Source organism: Anguilla rostrata, chromosome 14 (assembly GCF_018555375.3).
Source record: "Anguilla rostrata isolate EN2019 chromosome 14, ASM1855537v3, whole genome shotgun sequence".
Lineage (NCBI taxonomy): Eukaryota > Metazoa > Chordata > Actinopteri > Anguilliformes > Anguillidae > Anguilla > Anguilla rostrata.
The window spans coordinates 27,159,669-27,173,020 of NC_057946.1; the positions used below are offsets into that span (position 1 = coordinate 27,159,669).

Consider the following 13,352-nt stretch of genomic DNA (forward strand, 5'->3'; position numbering starts at 1 on the left):
AAGAGAATTTAGTTTACTTCAGAAGCTCAGACCATTTATTGTTATTCTTTGTATTTATTGTGCATCGCTAATATCTGTTATTGTATAATTTGTATGTTCATTTACTGCGTTGCCCTCTTGGACAGGTCCCCCTTGTAAACAAACCTGGGTCAAATACTTATTTGCTTTGGATTCAAATACTTTTCTGTGCTCTATTGATCTTGCCTGGTGTAGCTGAGCCCGTCAATATGACCAGAAGGCGGGGTTTGCACTTTTTGAGAGTACTTCATTGGTTCCAGTACACCAGACAAGATCAGTAAAGCGTAGAAAAGTATTTGACCAAGGTCTGCTTGTAAAAGGTGCATCCATAGTGCCCCCCGCTATGGATTTCACTTGAGTGCTCCACGCCCAGTCCAGCCATAGTGACTCTTTCGGCTGACTGGCCTTTCCCAGCCGAGTACGATGAAGTAAACTGGACGCCACGTTCCTCTGGTGGAATGGCCGCACCGCAGAACCCGTGGAGCGAAAAGTAGTAAAAACCGAGGACAGGTACAATAGCCCGCACCCTTCTGAGTTTAATAAGAGGCTGGAGCGTTGACACAGGCTTACAATCATCAAAATTTGGAATATATAAAATGCCGTAGCATTGAAAATTAGCACCAGAGCTATGCATCCTTGCTTGTTGTATACATGGAACAGGAGTCTAAAATAATACAATGAGCAGTTGCTGCTATTGTGTGAATACAACAGGTCAGGAAATATAAGTTCAAAACTATTTCATAGGGATACTAGGAGATTGGTAACAATGCAATAGGCAGGACATTCAAAGTTATAACAGTAGGACATCAAAGGTTTGGTATTTATTTTGTGACTATGAATTCTGTGTTTCTATGAGCTTCGAAAGTGTAGAGAAAAACTTCTAACACCTAAGGGTAATTTTGGGTACTTGCCCATTATTAGTGAGGGTGTTGGCTAATCAGTCGTTCTCAATTAGTATACAATAAATGAAGCTGAACACTGTAGTACTCCGGAGTGTCTCAGTTTAATGATGATGAAGTACCGACATTTTGGGACTCTGGCAAAGGCACAGATCATTAATCAGCCTCACAGCCTTTACTCATTTTTTTACATCTATATATTATTGGCCAAATTCAATATGAATTCATTTACAATATACTGTACTCTCATCTATTAGAGTAGAGATGCACAATATACTGACATTTACTGCAAAACAATGAAAGGCAGGGTCCTGGATGGTTTGTTGAGCTTGATGTAACTATTTTAAGTGCTCATTAAGTGCTTCCACGTTTCCTAGACTTTCTGAAGCATTCTCAGAGGTGAAATATTACATTACATTACATTACAGGTATTTAGCAGACGCTCTTATCCAGAGCGACTTACACAACTTTTTACATAGCATTTTACATTGTATCCATTTATACAGCTGGATATATACTGAAGCAATGCAGGTTAAGTACCTTGCTCAAGGGTACAACGGCAGTGTCCTTACCCGGGAATCGAACCTGCGACCTTTCGGTTACAAGCCCAGCTCCTTACCCACTGTGCTACACTCCGTCCGTCAAATATGACACTGCTACATTACCCGCATGAGCAGGGGGGATACTATTGCTAAATAATAATGCGTTACCTGTGCGCTGAGAGTTTCCAGAGGGCTCTCCACCCGTGGGAAGGTCATCAACGGGAGCCCGCGGTACTCCTCTGTTTTCTGCTTGGAAGGGGTTGTGTGGACCCCCTTGAAGTTATGGACAACACCGATTCCCTGCAAGTGAACAGACTCCATATTACCTCCTCACCTACACCGGTTTAATGACTTGTAGCCAGGGAAACGCTCTAAACAATCAACCTTAGAAGCTATTGGCTCCAAAACTGAAAGGATGCTAAAATCTTGGGTGGGTCTGAAGTGCCCACCCATGAATGAATATGAAAAAAAATAAGGCACCCACTTCTTGCCCGTCTCATACTAAACACGTGCAAATTATGCAGCTATGTTTTTCCTGTCTCACGCCTGTATGCACTGGCTGTCTTCTAACACATGTCTCTTTTCATGCTGCGATTAACATATTAACGAATGAGTAACCGCACCGACAACTGGGCTAGACCAGATGACAGATTCTACCTCTGTGGAAAAATAAAAATATAAATACCGCAGCCTCTCAGTCAGTGCCCTTTTGGCCTGGCCTCGTGGCGCTTTTTGATGACACGAATTTAGCGTGGTAATAACTATGTGGCTCTGAGGTAGTGTGGCGTTCCAAACGGCGATGCCTCTCCCAGTCTGAAATCTAATCCTGACCTTATCCGGTGCCAACCGTGGCGGGGAGTGCCACAGGACGACACGTAACCGCTCTCCCACCAGGAGAGAAATTCAGCCTGTAGGGTACGATCCACCTTAACCTGCAACAGCCCTGGTCAACTGAGCATGTGCAGTCGGGAGGCACCTGCTGCAAATTAAGTGGGGTCTTCTGATGTAATGGCTGCCACACGCTCGTGGGGACCGAGGCTACAAAGAAGCAGCACAGGCCTGTGCGCGAACGAATGAACAAAGGATAGGACGATCCTAAAATACGATCAAGCTAGATACATCAGGATAAAAACAGGTAATAACATGGAGCAAAGCACCTTTGGTTTAATTATTCATTTTCTTTGCCAGCACAACTGTACAATTTACTGACAAGCTGCAGAAATTTAGGTCGCTAATTATGTTATTTCTTCAAGCTAACATCATTAGCAAGCTTTGAGAAAAAAAAACTGAAAGTTGGCATTGCTGAATATTCATAACGGAGCCAAGATATGTATTTTCATCGCACTTTAGTAAAACTGTTGAAATGGCCACACATAATTCAACAGCTTTCTTCTTTCACTGTATGCATCTAACTGATTGTTTGAGTTCTCAAATGTGGCAGACTCATGTAAAGTTATAAAAACCAGATTTTTCTAGCCCTAAGCTAGAAAAATAGCAGGACATCTTAACCTTGTTCCATTACGTTGAGAGGTTAGAGGCACTGTGCTACTCTAAATTCATATTCAGGCTTTTAAACCAAAAATCTATTTTCTTCTATTACAAACGATTCAGTGGAACTTTGATAAAGCCTTTTGTGAGCGGCTCAAACTTCTTGCAGTACTTTCAGCACAAATTTCAAACCGACGTGCTATTTTGAGACGCTGTCGCCACTGGTGACCAACACAAAAAAATTGCCAAATAGATGTAGCTTCTGGCTGCATTCGTCAGGCGCACTGAACCTGAATACACATTTCCAAACAGGCCTCCGCACTTCAAATTTGTTGCCCCTGGAGACTTGTTTGCTCTTTTTACATTCAGCATGAGGCTGTGCAGTTCACCTTATAGCAGGAATGTATGTGCAGCATTCTGATTCAATGCAACACTGACAAAGCCAATACCTATATACTATAATAAGAAAGCTGAGCAGGCCTGCTGTATTAAATGAGTGTTAACCTAACTATCGGGAAAGTTCTGGAAGGCAAATGGAAGGAAGCAGAAAAAAAAATAAAAGCATCACCAAAGATTACAGGGCTTGTTAGCTGTAATCCTTTAGTAAGCATTTTATTATTGTCAGCAACATTAATTGCTGATTAACTTCTAAAAAGTAAAGTTTTATTATTACTCATACAAAAATGAATAAAAGAAAAATGTTCCCAAATGCTTTCTTATCTTATCTCTATGCCCTTGGCAGTACGCATTTGTCCCACATCACAGGAAACTCTGTCGGGTCAGGCTGGTCTCAGAGGGTTGCCAGAGGCAGTCAGGGCTCCACCCTGGCCTTCTTTGAGCAGTTCCTTATTTTTACAGTCAGCGTATCTTCCCAGCACTCCTCAGGTATATCCAGAGCATCCTGGCTTTGATATCAGCATGTTGCAAGAGCACTGAGAGAACAGAGAAAGGAACTACGGCGAGCCTCTCTTTGAAATGAAGCCCCCCGTTCTCTCGCCTAGCGCGCGCAAACTCACCAAAAAAAGGGCGACCGAGCTGCCCAGGACGAACCCGGCGACGACGTCGGCGCAGTGGTTGCGGTACTCGGAGACGCGGTTGAGGCCCGCGAGGAAGGCCGCGCACAGGGTCCCCAGGCAGAGCACCGGCTTGGCCAGCCGGCTGCTCTTCGTCTTTATCGTGCTCGTGATGTACATCTGCAAACGACACGCGCGACGACACGGAGAGAGAGAGAGAGAGAGAAATGGCGCAAATGAAAAGCTATTTGCTGAAATTTTTTAAGGGGGGGGGGGGGAGGAGGAGGAAGAGAAAGGAATTGGCTATCGTAGCTATTTGCGTAAGCGACGAGAGAAAGTCAATGATTCTCTAGTCTAAACAGCAAGCGAGAAAACCCAATTACGGGAAGCGCTCGAAGACGTAACTGAATAAATAACTGCAGCTTGCACTGCCTGAGGACGAGAGTGGCTTTTAGCGTTCTGCTGAACTGTGTTTAAGTGGATTGATGTTTATTTCGCGATCCTTTCCATTATACCACTTCCTGGGTTTTTGAAATGAGCGCCTGCCAGCATCAGTTTCACAAACCCATAAATATTTGTATGAATGGCCTGAGTTAATGAAATGACAATTTTGTTGAACATATCCAATTTCACTGAATGACTAGCAGAGAGCTGGGGTTACCATAATTACTGACCATCCATGCCCGGGGATCATGAGAGGACACTGTTCACACAATAACATTTATAACTGTTGAAACTGGCTAAAATTCAGTGACATTCACATCTCTTCACATCTTACCATTTGGACAGGTTGATTATCTGAACAGTGTCAGGTAATATGAGCATCCAATAGGAGAATCCAATTAAAAATGTGAAAGTGATGTGTAAAAGTTGTATCAAGGTGTTCAAATGAATGAAATCTGAAGGAAATTTGTTAACCATATGAACCATATGCCTAGGTATTTGTTCTCCTCCACAACATCAATCATAGTATTATTCCCAGTAACCCTGTTTTTTAATCATTTATTTGGATTTCTTTGGCCTTTTTGAGTTACTTAGTTTACACAGTTTCATTTACTCTTTCCCCATACAGAATTCTTGACTTATGGGCATTTTATGAAACTGGTAGAATGACTCTGTTGATCATAATACTGAAGTCAACAACATTCTAGAACCCTCAGCGCAGGACTCACCGTCAGGTACACGGCAGAGTACACGCTAAGAGACGCGTCTTTGGACGGGAACGACTTCCTGGCCTTCTCCACCGCCGCCCGGTCGCCGGTGCAGATGTTGCCGTTGGAGACGAACTGGTGGCTAAAGCGGCACTCCGTCCCGGTGTAATTTGGCTTGCAGACGCTGAGGAAGTAAGGGGCCAGATTCCCGGTGACAACCTGACCCGCGTTCACGAAGATGTCCGTGGCAAAAAGCCCGAAAGCAAAGACGCCTGCGGGAAGAGAGCAGAAACGTCAATCGTGTGATCGAGCCAAAAAAAAATCAAGCTATCCCACATACTGCCACATTCTGTTACATGCAATCCAATGGTTCTCTTTTTCAGGAGAGCAGGCAGTGCAACCGGAATTTCGATCCAAGTTTTAGGAGACAGGCAGTGCCCATTATGGGAAGTAGAGATTACAGAAAGATTGCTTTAGTGCCTCTCTAAGATTGGAATCTTTTTATTTATATATATATATATATATGTACAAGCAGATTAACTGCTTCCAATACTAGAACTTAATTGTGCAAAACTCCTCAGTAAGAGTCATAGTGCGCTCAACATGCGCAAAATACAAGCACGCAAAGTAACAGGCGAGATAATAATCTCTGATCACTAGTACGGAAATTTTTCCCTCTTGTGCGGAAAGTGTTTTAAGATGGCTCGATACAATGATCCATATCATTGCAATACCAAGGCTGAGAGGAGGAGATTACCTGATTCTCTGCTGAATAATGCAGAGGTAGCTAGCGCATCGAGGTGAGAGTTTTCACAGATTGGAATTCCAGTATGTGTCAATTCTGCCTTGTCTCGCAGACAAAGGTTTTCATTAACATTCAGATTCCCGTATTATGGGATGTCCTCCTCCCGAACATGAATAATGACGAAGGGCCGACACGGGGATAAATCATTATTCCGAATAATAATTACTTATGGTAATGAGCCTGACATTCAATATCCAGTTAACAGTCACGGCGTCCCACCGGCCTTGTAGACTGAAGTGTGAATGTAAACATGAATTAATCAGAATCTGCGGTTTGAGGCGTGGCCGCCATGAATATTGCATTCCGGCCTGGTTTAATCTCGCAGTGACAAAGTGTCCTCTCAGTCAGGAAGTTACGGCGCTTGTCACTTCCTGGTTTGACACTAATACTCTGGGAAGTCTTCTAGATTGGGGGAGTTACGCTGCATATAGGGTGGGCCATTCAGGGACGGCTACTCAAAGTGGCCCACGAACATTCAACAAAACGTCAGGTACATTTCATTTACCTGAAAAAAACCCATTCATTATAAATGCTGCAGGTAGCCTCTTCCATCTTAGGAGGACTTATGGATACTGCTATACTATATAGCTCTGTGACACTATCGCAAAGCCTATTTGCACACATAAGACTGTCATAAGGTGGAACTACAGCATTTTATCAACCATGAACCAATGTGACAGTGTGAAGCCATGACCTTCAGGAATCAGTATTTCCTCTGTAGTTATTAGAGGAGTGCATATGTTTTAGTAGCAGTGTATTTTGTCTAAGTTGTCCTTTACAAATAAGGGAGAAAAAAATATTCACAGCTATGCATTCTGAATTGAATCATAATAGCAGTGACTTCATGTGTTTAACATGTTTACACTTACAAAATGCATTACAGGAATCTGTCTTAAATTTGCTGCTTATTGTGACAATCTTGAAACATGAGTATTTTGATATAAATTCATATTTTAAGCTACAGTACATTATAGGGCGATGGAATGTTTTGCCATGATAGGATTATTATTTTATGCCATTCTCACTTGAATTTCCCAACTGCATTAGCAGACGCTCTTATCCAGAGCGACTTACACAACATTTTACGTACAATTTACATTGCATTTATACAGCTGGATATATACTGAAGCAATGCAGGTGAAGCACCTTGCTCAATGGTACAACAGCAGTGTCCTACCAGGGAATCAAACCTGAGACCTTTAGGTTACAAGACCAGCTCTTAACGCATTACTCTATACTATAAATTAAACCGAAGTCATTTTGCGCAGACTGCAGAGCTCACCGATAAACCGTATGATCCTGCGAATGAGAGGGTTCAGGTAGCAGCAGTCCCCCGTCACGATGGTTTTCTCCTGGGCCAACAGGGCCTCTCTCGTAGATTTCATGATGTACATAGAGATCTCTCCAATGAAAATCTGCAACCCAAAACAAGCATATTAATAAACAAAACAAGAGTGTCCAGTGTAGATGTATGTCTAAAGGTTTTCCCTATAGGTCCAATTTAATATTTTGTTTTCTGAGGAACAGGTTACTGTACAGTATCTCTGCAGTAGTTGCTATTTTAGAATGGTGCATTTTGGGATTAAAATTATACTTTAAAGACAAGTCCTTTTGATAAATAAAACAAGAAATGCATATTCGCAAAACTTTTTAAAATAGCATCTTCCAGCTAGCACCAGCAGAAAAAACAATGCATTTGTATAGGTACACAAAAGCCAAGCAGGCAGTGTTAAATGTAATTCCTTTCCTGGAGTTTTTGGAATGCCAATGACCCAACTCAATTAGCCAATTAGCTCTATATACCAACAACAGTTCACATAAATTAGACCACAGCAAAACACTCATATCAGCACACAAACATGTATCAGCTGTCTTTCCTAAGCTACAGTAAGCTCAATAAATGAGGCAAAAATATCAGTTCATACACGGTGCATATGACTGGGCTAATTAAATTATGATGGCATGAAATTCAGAAACAGACACAGCCATCCTTACCCACCCCTGCATTAATGGGTGTTGCTGCTCTAGTGGTCTTTCCTCCTACCCCCCACCCCCCCACGCCCGCCACAACTGTAAAACAGACTACAAATCTTTCACTGCCTGGGGGGCTGCCTGCTCATTGCAAGAGGGAGCATCTACATTTCCAATAGAATTTCACTTTTTGGGTCAGTTGAGCAGTTAAGGCACAATTGCACTCAATATGGCTTTGAGAGGGAAAAAAATGAAAAAATTGAAAGAATAAATGTTATTTACACTCTACAGCCCTAGCGTATGTGTTTGAAAGCCAAGACTCTATTTATAGCTGTAGTGATTGATTTTAGCATCAGTGAAACTTATTTTACAGTTCATAAATGTACTCACACTAGATTAATTTCGAGTGCTTTGGGGAATGTACGGACTATTAAGTTGTTGACCTTTGTCGCTTCAAACTGAAATACATGCAGCACTGTACCCTGTCCATCATGGAGAGCGAGGGGGAAAAAAAACTGGCTAAATGAATCTGCCATTCTTCAGCAATGATTGACTGTTTCTTTGTTGATTCAGTCCATAATACATGCAATATTACATGCAGTATTAGAACTTGTCGCTGAGGGACAAGAAATAAAAAAAAACCCTGTAAAATGGCTACAGTAAAATGTCACGCTCGGAAAAAGCTCTCACTGTTTCAGATTTATTTTATTCCAAAATGAACACCGTGTTTAAAAAAAATGTTATGTTGAGGCATATGACATTGAATCCATCCCCAAAGTCAATGTCAAATGATTTAAAAGTAAGACATCTGTCCATGAGCATATGTTATGCATGTGCAGTATATGTTTTATTTGTACACACACACAGAACCAGATGGATACCAATTCATATGACTGCATATTCTAGCCATAGCCATACATGTTAAAGCAACCCCTTAACTTCATACTCTTATTTTTAATACTTTTAAAGAAAAACCTTTGACCTGGCACACTTTTCCCACAGCTATGTGGTGTTCAGTAAGTAGCTTTGAAAAAAAAGTCTTGAGAGATATTTGGTCCAGGACACTGCCATATCAACTTAAGAGTAAGGAATGTACTTTTCTACGACGTACTTTGTCCTGATATGAATCAAAGCACTTATGTTAGCGCTGAAGCCTCTCTGAGGCTAGCCGACAGTACAGGGGAGTGGAAGAAAGGCCAGAGAAAGTGCCTTTTCTCCCCGAGGGGAAGCTTCTTAAAAAGCCACGTTTTTTATCCAGATCTGATGCTGTTCACTTCTACCAGGTCACTGCAACTCAAATGTATGTTTTTGTCTGTATGGTGGAATAAAATAAATGTGACCATTTCAAGAGCATCGGTGACAATGTACCAGTGCAGATTTTACATGCCACAATTAAGCAGGATTTGTAGACTGAATATTCAGATTTTTATGCCCCGATTCACTCTAACCATTTCAAGTTTGGTCCCTAAAGATGAATAATTCAATCAAAAATGCAATATAATTACTGACATATACCTTTGCTTCATTTTTGTAACAGCCAAACATGAAATATTTATCATTAACAAATACATTTTCAATTGTTTAATACTTTTGCTATCCAGAGGAAAGAATGAAATACATTATAATGCATAATAGATTCACACTTTAAATCCGATTGGGGTTCCATAATCAGTTGAAAGGCAAAATAATTTTATTATTCATAGTTAACTTTTAATAGATAAGATTTAATCTCTAATCTAACTCCAACACAATTAGTCTCATACACTATTTTATGTACATGTTGGTGCTTAGAGTGTAAGTAAAATCAATCTAACATGCATTTAGCAATTCATAAGTTTGTTCTTGAATTTTTTATTGATTTCTTTTTATAAATGCCACCCACTGCCCCTAGGCAAGTAAGCATTTTTTAGGAAAACAATTTAGCATGCTTTCATTTCCATTCTGATGAACTGTAGGGCATATATTCATTAATACATTTATTTGGGAACTGATAGCTCACAGGTAAGGACTATGATTTGGGTGCAATTAATTTACTCATAGATGCTAAAGGTTATGCTTTGGAAGTTTAGCTGTTGACCTGGCTGTCCAAGCCACAGACACTCTGGGAGGTTGCATATAGCCAGGTCCACACAGGCTGCTATTGAGACCAAGTGCACCGTCATTGTGTTTGAAGGCCAGTGCTCGTTTTGGAACACAGCAGACGGCAGGCTTATTTACACACCTGACATGGTGTGTAAAATCACTTTAGCCTGTTCTGGTTATGGAAAATGGCTTTTCGCCACCTGAACGGCAACAAAGGAGAGCATACCCCCACCGAATACTACAGATAACAGTGTCCCTCTTGCATCACAAGATTAACAGACACACTGCACCCCCACCCCACCACCAAACAGTTGTGAATTTGTCTTTGTGAAAATCTCTTTAGTGTTTGAATCACAAGATGAAAAGATGCACAAGGCAAGGGAGATCACCTAAAATGGATTCATTTGTGCTTAAATCGCATGGTTTTCAAGATACTCTGACTGATATTTTACAAGCACCTAAATACATTAATATAAATAGGTTTCTTCTAGATGTAACTGTCAATATTAGGCATAGTTCACTGTTACTACTTTTAAAAAGGCAAATTCTACTGTACTGCACACATTTCTGACATTTCTTTCTGGAGGGAACTTTCCAGAAGGTGTTTTGAATGTGAAGTAAGAGCTCTTTGTTGAAATTTCAAAGAAAGGTCTTACGTGACATCTGTCCCTCTGTACAGGTTACTATTTGGATCTGCCATTCACAACTGAATTTCCTAGACTGGGAAACGGTTTAAATAATTTATAATTTTATTTAAAATTAACCTGATTGCTCATCAATGTATGTGATAACACAATCATGGCTTAGGAATTGCTTTGATTGACTAAAATTACATTAATGCCACCAAACAAGAAAATACTATTTTGCCAAAAAAGTAAGTTAATCAACTTCACAGTATACTATTTCTCACGTATATATCTCCCATATAAATCATACTTAAAGGGATGGTTTTGAAACACACAGCATTGTTAATGGGTTTTGGCAAGTACAGAAGCATGAAATTGAATCATAAATTATTAATGGGTGCTGAAGTTCCACAAGGTTCAAATTGTGAGGTTATGAACACTACCTTTGCAACTTCAGCCATTTAGAAAATTACCAACTGCCAAAGTGATCGCAAGGTATGAGAAGTGTGAGATTTGGATACCGGAGCTGCGCTTGAGCCAGCAAAACTTTCCAGACCTCTCCTTAATGAAGCTGAACTCCTTTAAATTCACGTAGGACTTAAATCTCTGCAATATTCTCACATTATGGCAACTCAGAATAAGGAGAAATGCAAAACAACATAAAGAAAACAGGAATTAAGTGTTGGATTGATTGCTTTGGGTGCAAATTACTATAGAGCACATGCCACAGAAATAATAGATTTATGTGAAGATGATCTTCTGAGTTACTCATTTCAGTAGATGTATCAGCCAAGATCAGAGGCAAATTCAACCACAAATAATCACAGTTTGTGATTTTAATTAATGAATTATTTGTCCATTGCATGGCTATTTTCTCAGTTCTGTTGAGTTTGTCTAAATAATAATGTGGAAGCATAACCACAAATCAATAAAGTATAGAAGGAAAAACAAAACTGTGAACAAATGAAAACTGAATAGTCTTTTAATATATTTATTATTTGTTTATTTATTAATTTATTATTCATGTATTCCTTATTGCTGATATGCAAATTGCCATCAACTGGCATCAATCAATGCTCTGGTGGGTGCACAATCAGTCAATCCAGCACAATTAACTCAGCAATGGCTAATCGTTTGTTTTATGATTTACGATAGCCATTATTTTCCTGCCAGAACTTGAACAAGGAAAAATAAGATTTGAGCACTGGCAAATATAAGCAACTTGCCTGACCGCAACTTCTCAGTTTGTGTGATTAGAATTAACTTGTCTGCACATGTAAATCCATATTTGCAAACAGAAGTAATTGTTCGCCAGATTAACTGAGCAGGTATACGGCATTTGATTGATGGTCATTCACTTGCATGTTAGCAGAGAAAGCTATTTAAAAAAAAAAGGAAACACTAAATACTTAAGTGAAAAAGAAAAGTACACGCTCTTGAAATTCTATGGTTTTACATATTAGGACATAACTAACCCCCATTCAGTCCTCATCAAGTCCTTACAGTAGATAAATTTAATCTCATGTGACTCCTACTGCAACACACAAATTGAACTTTGTCATTATTTATTCATACAAAAATAAGCCAACATGCAGAAGTCGAGTGTGATGAAGAGCACCCTTACCGCTTCCATATCAATTAAGAGGGTAATTGGAACCAGGTGCTTCTAATCAAGCGCACACATCAGGAAGCGATACCACCTGCTTACTTTGATAGTTTGGTTTGAAGAATTCAGGGCTGCATCCCAATATTCAAAAAAAGTATCCACCTTTCCTCCGCTACCACCTCCTCTCCTCTGTGCCCCGGAAACCATATTTGTGTCCTCCCTCCCTCCAGTGTCCCAGTGTTGGAGGAGACAAGCAAAGCGCACAGAACCGTATTGGCGAAGCGGCTTCAAACTAGTCTCCTCCCCTCCTCCCCTCCGCATACTTCCGGGTAGGAAACGAGTGGTAGCGGGGGAGCGAAGGAAAGGAGGTGAGGCGGGAAGAGTAATGGCACGCATCCCAGGTTTGTATGGACACAGCATGCCGAGGACAAAGGCTATTAGTGATTACCTCAGAGACACAATTAAAGCTGCTCATTAGTCTGGGAGAGGTTATAAAGCCATTCCGGAACAATACGAAGTCTATCGTTCCACAGTGAAAAAACCCTGTGGCGGTCGGTCCGCCGAAGAGGAGGGTTGGTCTCGGCTGCGCCGGCTGGTGGAGAGAGCACACGCACCTGGGCTGCGTTAGCTAATCAGACCAGGTACTTGAAGGTGTGCTGCTCACCACAGTTCGGGGCTGAGACTGGGAGCTCACACTGAGAGCACATTTATGATTTTTGGATCGTTATATTTAGGAATTTTTGTTTGAGCACGCAAGACAAAAGTAATATGCCACTGAAAATCTGGCCAGCTACAAGCGGGAGAACTATTTTGTCTTTGTTATTTTGGTTGATTGTTTTTGCCTGGAACCCATGAGGGGGAAGGTTCATGTTTGTGTGGGTGCGCTCTCTCTCTCTCCATGCGGCAACCAACGGTGTTCCCCGGGACTGCCGCATCTCCCTCCCAGGGGTTACGCTGGCGTGTGACAAACCCCTTCTCTCCAAAATCGCTAGAAAAATTTCACCGGAATGACTCGCAAGTCTTCTGAAACTCTGTCCTCTGGATAGATGAGACCAAAGTGGATTTTGACCATAAAGCACAACACCATGTTTGACAAACTAAACACCACATATTGCCACAAGAGCCTTGTGATACCCATCAAGCATGTTGGT

At 41.0% G+C, this 13,352-nt stretch overlaps 1 protein-coding gene across 3 annotated transcripts in view; it reads right to left on the minus strand.

Annotated features, from left to right (window-relative positions):
• Positions 1-13,352, minus strand: part of plppr1 (phospholipid phosphatase related 1) — a 37,862-nt gene that overhangs the window by 753 nt on the left and 23,757 nt on the right. Inside the window, exons 1-5 of one of the 3 annotated variants that reach the window (XM_064308163.1) lie at positions 12,304-12,593; positions 7,199-7,331; positions 5,133-5,383; positions 3,964-4,140; positions 1,628-1,759 (exon numbers count right to left, since the gene is read on the minus strand). In XM_064308163.1, the coding sequence (XP_064164233.1) occupies positions 1,628-1,759; positions 3,964-4,140; positions 5,133-5,383; positions 7,199-7,331; positions 12,304-12,522 (912 nt within the window). In that variant the 5' untranslated portion in view covers positions 12,523-12,593. Of the gene's footprint in view, positions 1-7; positions 1,310-1,550; positions 1,760-3,963; positions 4,141-5,132; positions 5,384-7,198; positions 7,332-12,303; positions 12,594-13,352 lie in introns of those variants that run through there. The other 2 variants (XM_064308164.1, XM_064308165.1) reach the window with 2 other exon arrangements.